A 15,527-nucleotide genomic window follows, 5' to 3' on the forward strand; every position below is an offset into this window, starting at 1 on the left:
TAAAATATATGTATAGTCTTGTATAATATCAACTCAAATTTTACAATAAGGTACTATAAACACCCCCCCAAAAAAGAAAAATCCAGACTTCTCTGGCACAAAGGGAGGGCCGAAAAGATTTTATGAGGATTTTCCAGATTGCAGGGCCACACCCCTAAACCCCTTTATGTGGAAGGGATAACTGTGCTTCCTGTAAATGACAGCCTTCCTGTCCTATCTCAGTGTTGATACCACCAGGTTAGAAGGTCTGGAACATTTTGTGGCCCTGGCTGTAGATCTCCACTGACTTTCCCAAAGCTTGGTGCTCATTCATAGCTCTCCCCACAGCTGTGTAGCATGGCATGTCTACAGAGTTCCACCAGTATGCCTAAGAGGATCTCTCATTTTCTCACCGTCTTGTCTAATTTAATGGTGCCTTTGGCTTGTTTCAATTTGTATTTCTCTGGCGACTAGAGAGTCTGGGCAGTTTTTAAGAGGATTATCAAATATTCATTTCTTCTGAGGAATACCTGTTCACGTTCTTTGATCCATCTTTTGGCAGAGAGATCTATGTTCATCTCTACTCAACTTCTGGCAAAGGAAGGGTGTGAACAAAGCCAAGACGCTGGTTCCTTGTGGAAGTGGAGAGGGGGCAGGTAAAGATGATCACCCTGGTTGCAGGCCAACAAGTAATAGAAAAAATAGGATCACAGGTATCAGGCGGCTGGGAAGACAGTGGGAAGTGAAGTCAAGATGAGGAACTATAGAAGCCCTGGCTGCTTCTTTCAGTCAAACTAAGGCACAGTTTTCCCCAGCACTGGCTACCTTGCCAGGACTTGTGGATGGACTAAATCCACCTCTTTGTCCATGCCACAACTTCCTGTGTGCTGGTGGAGGGAATCCCTTTGGAATGAAGAAAGTCTGACCCCACTGGATGAACACAATGCCATCTCTCCCAATCTGGTCCACACTTCTCCTCTATCCCACAATTCTACACCATCAGTGATTCCTGGGCTGCCAAGAACAGAGAATGGCATAGAATAATAGCAATTTTTCTTCTTCTGTTGATATCCCAGTCAGTGTAATTGATTTCTTTTTTTTCTCTAAACCTCATTCTTGATTGATTTCATTGGAAGAACATTCCCGTATTGACTGGGACCAGGTAGGGAAGGAATGTTGCCCCCTCTCATTCAAAGAGCTAGAAGGCGTTAGGTGATTAATATAAATAGACCAAAATAGAGGTGGCCTTTTCCCTGCTGCTTACAGTTACACTCAGGTCTCCTCATCCTCAAAGACCCTTCACTTGACCCAATTGTCCTTGGTACCCATGGTCTTTTATCTCTTCTTCCCTTCTCCATCAAGCTCTTCAAAAGCAAGATCTATAATCTATGCCTGCACTTCCTTTCCTGTTGCTTCTGCACTCTCATGGGCTTCTGACCTCATCACTCAAAGGAAACCATTCTACAAAGGTAACAATTATTGTCAAATCAAATGGACTTTCGATCTTTCTGCAGCTTCTGACCTGGTCTGTGGCCTTCTCTGGGGCAGCTATGTGGCCCAGTGGGCCTAGAGTCAGGAAGACCTGAACTCAAAGATGACTTCAGACACCAGCTATGTGACCCTGGGCAAGTCACTTAATCCTGTTTGCCTTGGTTTCCTCATCTGTAAGATGAGCTGAAGAAGGAAATGGCAAACCACACCAGTATTTCTTCCAAGAAAACCTCAAACAGGGTCACAAACTGTCAGACACACCTGAACAATAACATTACCTTCTCCTGGCAACTCTTTCCTCTCTTGGGTTTCCTTAACTCTTTTGATTGACTTCCTGACTGGTCATTCCTTAGTCTCTTTGGCTAGTTCTTCATCCCTGTCATACCCACGGACTGTGGGTGTCCCCGAGGCTCTGGGCCTCTCCTCTTTATACTCTCTCATTTGGTGATCTAATCAGCTTCCAGGGTTCAATTATCATCTCTATCCACGATTACCAGATCTACATGTCTGACCCAGTATCCCCTGCCCCCTTATCAGTTCACTTTTATGTGTTGGGCTTCCCATCCCCATTGGAATATGAGCTCAGGAAGGAAGGAATAAAGAAAGGAAAACAAGCATTTAGTGAAGTATTTATTGTGTTCCAGGCACTGTGCTAAGCACTTAAAATATCTCATTTGGTAGGGACTCCCTTTTTGCTTGTATTTATTTGTATCCCTAGCACTTAACAGTGCCTGGCACACAGTAGGCACCTAATAAATGTCCATTGATTGACTTTGCCTTCCCCCCTGTAACCCCAGTACTTAACAGTGCCTGGCACACAGTAGGCACCTAATAAATGTCCATTGGTTGAGTTTGCCTTTCCCTGTATCCCTAGCACCTAGCATAGTGTGTGGCACAAGAGCTTAATGAAGATTGACTGATTGATACCCCACAAGAAGATAATAAGCATTCATACAGAGTCATGGTAAAGAGCCCAGAGAGAGATGACTGGTCGGGTAAGGTACTGGGATGATCAGGAGGAGACAGGATCAAGGGAACAGGCAGAGGACTCAGCCTGAACAACTTCTGTATCTGGGAGAAAGGAGAGCAGGTATTAATTCTGAGAAGTTGGGACACTTGGAGTTGAGGGAGCAGAGCCCTCTGGGACTGCCAGTTTTCTCAGGGAATAGTCCAGTGAGGATGGGGGTTGGGAGTTGGGGAACTTGAGCAAAGGAAAGGTTTCTAACATCTACAATGAGAAATCCAGGCCTGGTTGCAGGAACGTAGAACAGTCCTGTAACAATCCTGTCCGAACTCCAGAGCTCAGTGAGATGAGGCTCACAAGGAAGGCTGAGAACTACAAAAAGGGTGGCATTTTTAAAAAAGCTATATTGGAGGAAAAGAGGAAGATCAAATGCAGGCCAGGACACTGGCTGGGGTGCACAGAGGGATGATGATGACTAGAGAGAGGATGGGCCTTGCTCCTGCTTTCTTAGCCAAAGGGCTAATACCTTTGCATTGTAAAGTACAGAACAAAGACAGCTAACAGGAGGTCGGTACCCAAGGTAGGTAAAACGGTGGTAAGAATGTGGTGCGTCCTTCATTTTAGAAAAGACCAATGATATCATGATATTGGGATAAAGAGGTAGATGATGAGTGATGTCCTGATTTGTGCGTGAATTGGATTTAAGTGAGGCAGGGTTGCAAGACAAAAGTCAAGATGACAGCGATGGTGTAGGATGCAATGATGACCCTGGCATCTTCAATGCCTGACCAAGCTCTAAGCCTTCTGCAGCACCTGCTTTGCCCGCCTTCGCAGCCATTGGAACAAATTGTTCTCATCCGCCCATTCCACCAAGGGAAGTCTTCACATGCCTGGGGTAGACATCCCCCTAACTCACCAATAGGACTGAGGCCTGATGGTTATCCTCAACCTGGTTTAGCCTGTCTGCCAAGATAGTGTGGGAAAATGGGATAGGCTAAAGAAAAGGAGATAGAAAGGGTAGGGAAACTTATCTCACATAATTGGGCTGCCCCAGTAGAAGTCTATATACACAAGAGGAGGGTGGGAGGAATATCACTGGAATCTAAGTTTCACCTGAATGGGCCAAAGGAGGGTTGAACACACACATATAAGAGGCCGGACTTTGGTGACTCTGGAAGAGCGAGGCTGATGACTGGGAAGCTCTGCTTCACTTAGATCCAATTCATTCACAAGTCAAGCCATCACCCGTCACCCCGTTTACCCCAGCATCATGATGTCAATGGTCCTTTTTGAAACTGAAGGATGAACAACAAACATACATGTATGTACCACGCATGGGGATGGAAATAACATTCGAATCAACAGGGAAAAGGGGAATAAGAGGAAGCTTAGCTTCAGGGAGGGGAGGAGCTTTAAGCAAAACAAACCTAAACTTGGAGTGGGGAACAGTGAAGAGAGGCTTAAAGGGAAAGAAAGTTCTGGTCTGGCCAGAAGAAAGGAGGGGCAGGGAAACACCAATCCCAGGAGGTGTCCCACCCTGGAAGGTTCCTCTGTCTGCAGAATGTTACTCTGGGGGCCCTGGGTAACCATGCTCATTCTGCTCGTGAAGTCCTCCTCCTCCACCGTGCCACCCTTCACTCCTTCCAGCTTTATTTGTTCTCTTCTCTCTTAGAAAGTAAGCTCCTGGAGGGCAGGGACTTTCTTCTTATGTTTGTATTCCTGGCACTTGTTACAGTGCCTAGCACAAAGCAAGGGCTCAATCAATACTTCCATTAACTAGAGTCAAGGACACCTAGGGACTGACAGCCCCACAGAGGAGAGGGGGAAGGAGAAGAGAGAGAAAGAGGGAGAGAGACAGAGAAGGGGGGGGAGAGAGAGAGAGAGAGAGAGGGAGACAGAGAGAGGAGAGAGACAGAGAAAGGGAGGAGGGGGATGGAGGGAGGGGGGGAGAGAGAGAGAGACAGAGAGAGAGAGCAAGCCCAAAAACAACAGGCTAGTGAACCTGACTTCAATCCCATGGAAAAAATCCTAAAATAGCTAATTAATGGTTAATGAATATTTACAAAAGGAAGCAGAAATTACAAAGGGCCAGCATGTCTTCATCAAGAATTGATTGTATCAAACTCATTCCCTCATTTGGTGGGGTTAATAAACTACATTAAGGGAATGCTATAAGGACAGTTTACCTATGTTTCAATGATTTTTTAAAAATGGTCAGTCGATGCCCTTTGTTTTCCTATCATTCATTTCGCACCCACCCTGAAAAGAATGAAGGCTCTTTTACAAGAGAAAAATAATTAAGCAAAACACAAAAACTCTGATAGAACTTCTGTTGATGTATACAATTTGCTTAGTTAACGCCCCACATCTGCTATTTAACTATATTTTAGCAACTCATTTAACATAATATGTCACACTCTTCTTGTGGAAAAGATAGACTGATGTGGATTAGTGGACAGTACAATTATATGTATTTGAAACTGGCTGGACAGCCAGACTCATCAATGGCTCAATGTCAGTATGGCAAATGGTCCCCAGTAGAATGCCCCAGAAATAGGTGCTTGGCCCTTTGCAGTTCAGTATTTTTTTTTATCAATGACTTGTATAAAAGTATAAGATCATATGCTTATCAAATTTACAAATGACATAATCCAAAAGCATATATGTATATATAGTATTATGAAAATACTAAACAATGCTAGGTGCTAAGGGTACAAAGACAAAAACAAAACAATTCCTGCTCTCAACGAGCTTCTATTGTATCAGAAAAAAACAAAGTACTCATAGGTAGATACAAAGCTGGGAATGACTGCTAACCTCTCTAAACGAAGTTCAGCTGTTGTAAATACTTGTCTTACACGTGGATTCGAAATGTCTGCTTCTTTAGTACAACATGGAGGGGAGATTGTGAGATACAAGTTTGTCTGAAAAGGATCTGGGTGTTTTTGTGGAGAGAGATCTCACTGTGAGTCAACAATGTAGTTGCCTCCTAAAAACCCATCTGACCTTGGACTACATTACGATAAGCATTGACTCGAAGATAAGAAGGCCGGACTTTCTCCGAACTGCTCCGTGGCCAGACCTCACTCACTTGGACAACTGTATTCACTGCCAGCACTGCACTATGAAGGATAAACTAGTGTTTGCAAGAGGGCAAGCCGGAGGGTGATGTGCTCTGTGTTCATGCTACATAGTAACTGCTTTAAAGGCCTGGGGATTTTTAGCCTAGAGAAGACAATACTTTTGGGGAGGACACGATGACAGTCAAGTATTTGAAGGGGTGACATATGGACCAAAAATTAGCCTCGTTTTTCTTGGTCCCAGAAGTGCTGAAATGAAGAGAAACTGCTGGCATTCAGTGGGGGGAGGCAAATTTAGATGGGATACTGAGGGGAAACTTTCTAACAATTATTACTGTCTAAAGAGAGAAGTGACTTGGGAGTTTGTGGCTACCTCCGCATTGGAATTCTTCTATCAAGCTGGATGACTGCTTGCTGGGTACAGTACAGAAGAATCACTCATCCTTTTGCACATGTGGATTAGATTAGACTGCATGGTTATTGAGGTCCCTTCCAACTCAAAACTTCCGTGATTCTAAAAAAGTCATTTCTCTCTGATATACGTTTTTTCACATCTAGTAAGGTGTGCACTCTGGCAGAAGAGCTTTCCACGTTAATTATATCCACAAAATTCTCTCAAATATGACCTGTCTGGTGTTTAGTAAGTTGTGTGCTCCAACGAAAGGTCTTCCCACATTTATTACATCTATAAGGTTTCTCTCCAGTGTGAACTCTCTGATGCTGAGTAAGTCCTATTCTCCAATGAAAGGCTTTCCCACATTCACGACATTCATAAGGTTTCTCTCCGGAATGAATTCTCTGATGTTCAGTTAGATGTGTACTTTGGCGGAAAGCCTTCCCACATTCATTACATTCAAAAGGTTTCTCTCCAGTGTGAACTCTCTGGTGTCGAATGAATTCTCTGCTTTGGCAGAAGGCTTTCCCACACTCGTTACATTTGTAAGGTTTTTCTCCAGTATGAATTCTCAGATGTTGAGTCAGTTGTATGTTCCAATGGAAGGCCTTCCCACATTCATGGCATATATAAGGTTTCTCTCCAGTATGAATTCTTTGATGTTGAGTAAGTTGTGTGTTCTGGCAGAAGGCCTTCCCACACTCCTTACATTCATAAGGTTTTTCTCCAGTATGAATTCTCTGATGTCGAGTAAGGTGTGTACTTTGGCAGAAGGCTTTTCCACATTCTTTACACTCATAAGGTTTCTCTCCAGTATGAATTTTCTGATGTTCACTAAGGCCTGTCCTCCAGTGGAAAGCCTTCCCACATTCATTACATTCAAAAGGCTTCAATCCCGTATGAATTCTCTGATGCCGAGTAAGGTGTGTGCTCCTGTAGAAGGCCTTCCCACATTCACTACATTTATAAGGTTTCTCTCCAGTATGAGTTTTCTGATGTTCAGTAAGACCTGTCTTCCTGTGGAAGGCCTTACCACATTCGTTACATGTATAAGGTTTCTCTCCAGTATGAATTCTCTGGTGTCGAATGAAATCACTGCGCTGGCAGAAGGTCTTCCCACAGTCATTACATTCATAAAGTTTCTTTTCAACATGACTTCTTTGACATTGAATACGCTGTGTCCTCCAGCTGAGGGTCCTGCCACGTTCATAAGGTTTCTCCCTTCTTTGTTGCTTCTCTCGTCTGGTACTATATCCCAAGGTTTCTCTCCAATTGAACATGTAAGTATCATTACTTATGAGTTTTTCCTGGGATGATGCTTCCACAGAAATTCCTATGTTGGGATCTGACTTCTTGTTTGTGGGTTTACTCTTCCAATCTGAGAAAAGAAAAAGAAGAATACAAATCACCCTGTCCCCCCTCTATCACACTTAATCCCATCTCGTTTTCTCCAACTAGAAAGATGCCTGTCAGCAACATTCAAGTAGTAAGCACTGTGACGTAAGCGGTAGAGTTTTTTCCTACATCTGCTGCCTTCACACTGCATCACTAGGCAAGGTAAGCATTACTGAATAAAATTGGATAGGACAATTGGATAGCAGTAAGACAATAAATGGAACTGGACTCACATCTCCCACTATGGGAAAAACATTAAAAGAGAAGTAATATATATGCACACACACAAATAAACATGTAAACTGGGGAAGTTAAAAAAATATAAGAACCAAAAGAAATGGATTTGATTATATAAAATTAAAGAATTGTTACAGGACAACACACCCAGGATGAAAGGAAATTTCTAGGGAATAACCATTTGCCATAAATACTGCTGCTACAAATGAGACATTAACAAATCTATGAGAAATTGGTGGAACCTGAAGTTCTAAATACAACAGGATAAATCATCAAAGAATGTGTACAGGTATATGAATATCTCTCAGAAGCACAAACTGTCAATTATCACCTGAAAAGCTGTTTCAATGCTCTGGTCATCAGAAATGTCAATGAAAACGAGGCCTCCTCATGCCCATTAAACCAGCAAAGATGGAGAAGAAAGGATAAAACACGCTGGCTGAGCTCTGTGGAGACAGGAGGGCTGCTGCACTGCTGGAGAAGTGACGAATGGACACCACCTTTCCATCCAGTCTGGAGGCCTGACAACCTTCGTGCCCTTTGGCCCAGGGATTCCCCTGCCAGGCCTGGATCCCAAAGATGATGCTCAAGGAACAAAGAGGTCTCTCTATATAACAAATCCCTAACAGTGCACTTGTAATGGCACCAGGCTGGCCCCGTCCATGTATCCACTGACTGCATTACGGCTGAACTCAGAGCTGACCACTGATGGGCCACTGTGCCCCTCCAGGAAGGCACACTGGATGTCAGCCTGAAGAGCCCCACTGGCATCCTTGCTGTCATTCCAAACAATTGTTGTCCTGCCTCTCCAGCGCCTTTGCTGGTCTCCCACCTCACCTCTGCCTATGAGAATCCCTACTCTCCTCAGAAGCTCTGATCGAATACCACCAGAAGGCCCATCCGAAGCCTTCCCTGATCCCCATCCCTCTCAGCTGCCAATGCGTCCTCCACCCCCCAGTTCACTGATAATTATTTTGTATATATTCATATGTATGTTCATGGTCTCTTAGTCTATACAACTCTGCTTCTGTTAAGTCGTTTTTCAGTCATTTCCATCTGGGGTTTTCTTGGCAGAGATACTGGAGTGATCTACCATTTCCTTCTGCAGCTCATTTTATAGATGAAGAAACTGAGGCAAACAAGACTAAGTGACTTGCCAAGGGTCATACAGCTAATAAGTGTCTAAGGCCAGATCTGAACCCAGGAAGATGAGTCTTCCTGACTCCAGGCCCAGTGCTCTATCACTCCACCACCTAGCTGCCCTTCTTCTCTGTTATCAGGGATCACCGTATCCCTTGTGCCTAGCACAGTGACTAACATATGATAAGTATTTTAAAACGGCTTGTTAGGTGATTGCTACATACTCAGAGATTTATAAAAGACCAGGATTATTTCTAATTTTAAAAAATTAGAAGTAAGCTAAGGGTACAGCAATAGAATGATCAAATCAACTGTGAATACCAGAATGCAACTGAGATGGTTAATTGTGAGGAACAGAAAGAAATCTGAAAAGGTATTTCCAAAATAACACCAACAGAACAGGGCATGCACCGAGTTGGAGCACACAGCAGGAAAATTCAAAGAATCCCGACCAAGAATGACTGAGAGGTTAGTTAATCAAACATCCATGCAGGAAAACTGTCTTCCTTTCTAAAATGAAGAGAGCGTCCCAGCACCACGGACAGGGCTGTGGAAGGGACCCCAAGGCCAGAAAGTCCCAGTCTCTCACTTTACAGATGAGGAAACTGAGGCCCAGGGAAGTGACTTGCCTAAGCCCACCCAGGCATCAGGCAGCAGAGCTGAGAGTCCAGCACAGGGACCCGGCTGACTCCACACACACAGCATTGCCCATGCTGCACTGGGCGGGGTGTGAGACCGAGCCTTCCTGGCTCTTCTCCCTGCGGCTGCAGGGACAGCCCCTTGAGGAAGAAAGCTCAGGAGAGCGATCTGCACAGATGGCCCAGGCTCCCCCGCACAGACGCTAGGGGGGCTCCGGGGAGTCCACACTTGAGAGGGCAGCCCCCAGAGTCCAGCTGGGCTCTCCTTGCTCACCTGCACAGACCGCTCTCTGGCTCTCCTCCCCCGGCATCCAGGCTGCTTCCCCTTGCTCCAGCTGGGAGATCAGGGGTGGTTTGGAAAAGGCAAGGCCTGCACATCGGAAAGGGAAAAACACCTGGATCAGAATTCGATGCCAATCCCCTCTCTCCTCGGGAAAGGTAGACACATCAGGAAGGCCAGACAACTAACTGCACATCTGAAGGCTGTTTCCTAGAAAGTTTGGGGAAAGGGTCCCCGCATCAATCTGAACTCTGAAAAGAAAGGCGTTTCCAAGACCGGCGTTGTGAAGAGGTCGGGGACCTGGCAAGGCTTCAGACATCTGCAGAGAGAGGGGCTGTGTGGGAGAATCTCTGGCCCCAGGAAAAATACAACCCTAGGGACCAGGGGAAAGTGCCCAGTCCTTCGGCCACAACGGCATTAGGGACCTCTTCTGCCTTCAGGCCACACCACAACCACTAACCACTCCAGGTATCCCAGAAGTATTACAAAGGAAAGGAGCAAAGACCCTGAGGGAGGTGACGCGGTGGTGGGGGGGGTGAAACAGCTGTCCTCACCCAGGCAGGCCAGGTTCCTGTAGTTCTCCAGCATCACCTCCCGGTACAGCTTCTTCTGAGAGGAGCCCAGGCGCCCCCACTCCTCCCAGGTGAAGTCCACGGCCACATCCCCAAATGTCACAGATTCCTGAAACACCAAATATGTCGGTGAGTACCTATGGCCTCTGTGACAGGGAGAAGAGGAGGAGCTGCCAGGAAGCGTAGGGAGTGATAGCGCTTATAGTGTTCAGCCCTCAGTGTGCTCCAAGTCAAAAATGTACAGAGAGCCTACTGTGTGTCTCACTGTGTGCCACGGTGCATGGACAGTGCAGGTTTATGATTCATTCTGCCTATAGCTTGTTTGCACTTGGTTATTTACTTATCATCTCCTTCATCAGACTGGGAGCTCCTGAAGGGAGGGACCGTCTTTTGCCTTTCTTTGTATCCCCTGTGCCTGGAAAACAGTAGGTGCTTAATAAATGCTTGTTGCCTCAACTTGACCTTCCTCCCAACAACCCTGTAAAGACCAACCATGCAAGAATTGGCCATCACAGTTTTAGAGACAAATGGGAGCCCAACCTGGACCTGCCTGAACGCCTCTTCTCCAACAAGTTGCCCCCCAGCCTCCACTTGAAGACCTACTATGAGGGGCAGTCCAACTTCTTCCCAAAGCAGCTTGTTTCTAAGCAGTGGAGGGAGAGTAGACTTGCAGGCAGAAGGAGCAGGGTTCAAAAGGCGCTCCTAATGCCTCTAGGAACAAACATCAGCTCTTCTGTTCAGCTTTTTAACCTCATCATGACTTGGCCCCAAACTACCTTTCCAGACTTGTTCCCCATAATTGCCCTTCCTGCCCTCTAAAGTCCATGCCTTTACCCTGGCTGTGCCTCATGCCTGGAATGCCCTCCCCGGTCATCGCCACCTCTCAGGCCACTTCAGAGCTTCCACATAAAGCTTTTCTGATCCCAGAAAATGTTGGTGCCATGCTCCCAAAAGGCACCTTGTGCTTAACCTGCCCACGTGGCTTTATGTACATACTGTGTGCTACTCGAGGGAGGCACACGTCCCCTTCTGTCTCCCCCCCCCCAACAGAGCGCACAGGGAGGCTCTGAGCAGGCCCACTGTCCTGTCCCAGTCACGGAGCCCACACCAGACACTTCACCTTTTCAAGGCTCAGTTTCCTCATCTGCAAAATCAGTAAAATACAGGTGGTGTGTATGGCCCAGGCGAGAGAGTGCAGACAGAGTGCTCCAGACACAAACAGCACTTCATGAACGCCGGCCAGCTCCTCCCTTCTTCTGAGAAATTTTGTCATCATTTGGTCATTTCAGTCGTGTCCGACTCTCCATGACCTCATCTGGGGTTTTCCTGGCAAAGATACTGAGTGGCCATGCCCTTCTCCAGCTCATTTTACAGATGAGGAAACTGAGGCAAACAGGGTGAAGTGACTTGCCCAGGGTCACCCAGCTAGTCAGCATCTCAGGCTGGATTTGAACTCAGGAAGACGAATCTTCCTTATTCCAAGCCTAGTGCTTTATCCACTGGGCCACCTAGCTGCCCATTTTTGAGAAATATGGTGAGGAAAATAGCCCTAGACTTGCAAGTCAGGAGATCCCAAATTAGGTGCCTGCATATTCAAAGGCACAGTACTCATTTTCCATTAATAATCAAGTATTACTTCTACATAACTAACATTTAATTTTTTTTTAATTAACAGGCATTTAATTTCTCTCCCCTGTAAAATGAACTCTTAACCTGAGTTCTGTGACCTTGTTTTTAAAAATATTTTGATAACTGCATTTTAACATAAAATAAAAGAGAGGATTACCAAGGATTCCTTTTTATTTCAGGATGGGACGCAGATCCAACATTACAAGGATTCCTTCTCAATTCTGAGAAGAGGTCTGTGGGTTTTACCAGAATGCCAGAGAGGTCTATGACGAGGAATGGGTGAAGAACCCCTGGTCTAAGTGGTCTCTGAATGTGCTTCTGATAGGAGGTTCACCCCAGTTTGGGGGGTTATGGACTGTGATAAAGATGCGTGTCTACACTCTGAGGATAGCTCCAGAACGGCATTTCTCAGAAGAGGAAAGTCCCACTTACCTGGGGGGCCCTGGCCGTTAGCAGCACAGGGGCTGCTTCCTGCCTCTTTGACGCTCCCATCCCCGCAGACTCCTCTGACGGCCAAGCTGGGGAAGAAAAGGGAACAAGGGAAGGGACTGACTTGGCTTGGGAGGCCTCGACGCCGCCAGACCCGAGGCCGAGACGTCCCCCTCCACCTGCCTGTTGGCGGGCAGGGCAACCCCAGCTCTTGGACTGCCCTCGGGATTGATGCCAGCCAGCAGAGGTGAACTAAGCCTCCACTATGTGCAGGGCCGTGCTGGGCCCGGGCTGCCAACATGGCTTTCAGAGCAGGAACCAAACACGCACAGGTAAGTCAAGGCTGGGGCACTGAGGGGGTCCCCCACGGCTGAGCCCAGGGGCAAGGCGTGTGCAAAGGCACAGAGGTGGGAGACGAAATGTCAAGTTCAGGCATGAAGAATCACAACATTATGCAGGCCCCGGCGGGGGCCACCTGTCCTGACACTCCAGGTTGCTATGGATGCCAACCCCATCACCTCCTATTAACTTTGAACTTACTTATCATAACATTTCTGTCCACCACCACCAGAGGATGTACGCTCCCCTCCCCCGATCCCTCCACCCGTGGCACAGGCCGTTTTGTTTCTGTGTCCCCAGAGCCTAGCACACAGTAGGCACTTAATAAATGCTTGTGAAAATGAACAGGCCAGGTGGCCTGAAGTCTGGAAGCCCTGGATTCAAGCCCTGCCTCTGGCACGCGATCACTGTGAACTCAGGAGGGGGTGCCTTTTACTTTTGTCTTTTCAGCTTCAGGGTCTGGTATACCGGAGGTACTTAATAGATGCTGGCTGCCAGATGGGAGCCAGGGAAGGGAGAACAGAGCTTCGGCGAGAAGGGAAGCTAAGGCAGGGCGACAGCAGCGGTGTCTGATTGGCTCATGGTCCTAGCCCCGCCCCAGCCCTGTCCAATGGCGCGGCAGCTCTGGGAGAGGGCGTGGCGACGAGGGGGCGGGGCGCACGCACTGGGCCGCTTGGACCCCCCCCTCCTCCGCTGGCCACACGCGGAGGGGAGCGGGCTGAGAAGCATGGCGCCCGCCGCCCCGCAGCCCGCCGCTCGGCCGGTCCTACCTCGCGGTCCGCCCTCTGGCTGAGGTCTCTCCAGCCAGGCCCCGCGGCCTGAGAGAAGCCGAGGTCCAAGCGGGACCGAGGCAACCACAGTGGCGCGAGGACAAAAGCGTCTGGCTTCCGGTGCGGGGAGGGACTAGACAGGAAGTCACGCGCGCATGAGGTCCCGCCTTCCTCCCGCTCTGGGCAAGGGCTGCTGGGAGACGTAGTTCGGAGGCCAGAGGCAGCTCTACGCATGCTCTGGAGAGCCCAATCCCAGTCCCCTAGTATCAAGGAGGTGTGGACGACCGCAAGTCAATCCCAGCCTGGAGACGTCCCCGGTGCCCCACCCCACCGCGTGCTCCCCATGATGTTTCCATCTGTTCACCAGGTCCTCTGACCTCCCTATCCAGAATGCCCGGTCTTCCTTCCTCCTCTGTCTCCTCTGCCTCCTCCGGCCAGTCCCCTGGCGATTCCTCCGCGGTGTACATGTCCACCGCCGCGTAGCCATGTCAGGGTCGGTCACTTCTCTGCTGATAGGGACAAAAAGTTCCCCCCTGCTCAGAAGGCTCTCCCTCCTCATCCCCACGTTCTGTCTTTCTTCACACCTCGACTCCAGCCCCACCTTCCGCAGGACGCCTTTCCTGGTCCCCTTCAATTCAAGGGCCTTCTCCCTGTTGAGGGGATTGTGGGTGTGGAGTATATTCAGAAATGAAGGTGGTGTAAATGAGTCCACAAACATCTATTAAGCGCCTGCTGTGTCGTAGGCTCTCTGCTAAGTGCTAGGCTGGCACAGGACAGAGGCTCATACCTTTCTTCAGAGAGCGCATGCTATCAGCAAACATTTAAGCACCTGCTATGTGCCAGGCCCTCGTCTGGGGAACCATCTCAAATATACATGCTGCTATTCCTGCTGAAAAACAAACCATCTAACTAAGCCTTACCTTTCTCCTAAGGATTTCATGGTTCCGTAAACTAGATCCGGGATAGGCCCAGAAAAAGAAAAGTATCCGCTGTTCTCTATGAAGGCAAGAGATGAAAGAGATGTACCCCCTATCCTCTGCTGGATCAGATGCCCTCTTTGAATTGTTATTTTATGTTTTGTTTTTTGGTGAGGCAGTTGGGGTTAAGTGACAGATGGTGAGTGTTATGTGTCTGAGGCTGGAATTTGAACTCAGGTCCTCCTGACTGCAGGGCTGGTACTCTGTCCACTGCACTGCCTAGCTGTCCCCTGAATTGTTTATTGATCCTCTCTCCTCCATCCCTCTTCCATCCCCTTCCCTCATGTGCTCTTCTATCATCTCCTCTCCTCCCCAAGTTAGGAGAATGAGTTCCAGCTTCACTTGTATTACAAATTGTTGTCAGAGAAGAACTAAGGCTGGCCACGGTGGCACACAGCTGTCCTCTTCTGCTGCTGGGGAGGCTGAGGCTGATGGGTCACGTGAGCCTAACAGTTCAGGGCTGCAGTGGGCTCAGCTGATTGGCTGAGGTGTCCAAACTTTTGTTGTCCTTCGTTCTCAAAGAGGACCAAAATGATATCACTATGTTCGAGTCAAGTTACAGTGTGTCTGACTGTCGCCAATCAGACCAATACAAGCTCGGAATACTCTACCAGAGATTGGGCACAGATAGTCCATGTGAACATTTGGGCTGGATTCTTTAAATTTGCTCATCTCATGTTTCTTTCAAGGTCCTTCAATTCTGCTTCGCTCATGGAGCACAGCACCTTCTCTGATGTGGGCACACCATGCTGGGTGGTCCTGTGCCAGTGTCTCCCATGTCACACTATCAATCCCAAAGTTCTTAAGAGAGACCTTGAAAGTGTCCTCGTATCACTTCTTCTGACCTCCATGTGAACGCTTGCCCTGTGTGAGTTTTCCATAAAACAGTCTTTTAGGCAAGAATATGTTTGCCATGTTAACAATGTGGCCAGTCCATCAGAGTTTCACTCTCTGCAGTAGAGTTTGAATGCCTGGCAGTTGAGTTAGGGAAAGGACCTCAGTGTCTGGTACCTTATCCCCAGGTGATCTTCAGACTCTTCCTAAGACAATTCAAATGGAAACGATTCAGTTTCCTGGCATGGTGTTAGTAGACTGGCCAGGTTTCACAGGCATATAACAATGAAGTCAGCACAACGACTCTTTGGACCCTCAGTTTAGTAGTCAGTCTAATTCCTCTTCTCTCCCACACTTTCCTTCGGAGTCTCCCAAACAC

General features: G+C 47.6%; 1 protein-coding gene and 1 long non-coding RNA gene across 2 annotated transcripts; one reads left to right on the forward strand and one right to left on the reverse strand.

The window, feature by feature from the left end:
- LOC110215196 (uncharacterized) lies at positions 1-12,311 on the reverse strand. The gene is made up of 4 exons (XM_020996454.2): positions 12,232-12,311; positions 10,153-10,279; positions 9,593-9,688; positions 1-7,286 (listed from the first exon to the last, which is right to left on the reverse strand). The coding sequence occupies exons 1-4, from the start codon at positions 12,289-12,291 to the stop codon at positions 6,130-6,132; spliced, it is 1,440 nt and encodes a 479-aa protein (XP_020852113.1). The 5' UTR covers positions 12,292-12,311; the 3' UTR covers positions 1-6,129.
- Positions 7,283-12,912, forward strand: LOC144457155 (uncharacterized). The gene is made up of 2 exons (XR_013486513.1): positions 7,283-7,465; positions 11,979-12,912. It is a non-coding gene; the product is annotated as an uncharacterized LOC144457155 (long non-coding RNA).
- Positions 12,913-15,527: the final 2,615 nt, after the last annotated feature.

The sequence above is a fragment of the Phascolarctos cinereus genome, unplaced genomic scaffold, assembly GCF_003287225.1.
Source record: "Phascolarctos cinereus isolate Bilbo 61053 unplaced genomic scaffold, phaCin_HiC Scaffold_4;HRSCAF=312, whole genome shotgun sequence".
NCBI classification, from domain to species: Eukaryota; Metazoa; Chordata; class Mammalia; order Diprotodontia; family Phascolarctidae; genus Phascolarctos; species Phascolarctos cinereus.

Bases quoted from the DNA above. Each gene is read 5' to 3' on its own strand.
- LOC110215196 (XM_020996454.2), bottom strand. From the start codon at position 12,291: ATGGGAGCGTCAAAGAGGCAGGAAGCAGCCCCTGTGCTGCTAACGGCC. The intron at 10,280-12,231 runs GTAAGTGGGACT...TTGGTGTTTCAG, and splicing joins TAACGGCCAGGGCCCCCCAG to GAATCTGTGACATTTGGGGA. The intron at 7,287-9,592 runs GTGAGCAAGGAG...TTCTTTTCTCAG, and splicing joins CCAGAGAGCGGTCTGTGCAG to ATTGGAAGAGTAAACCCACA.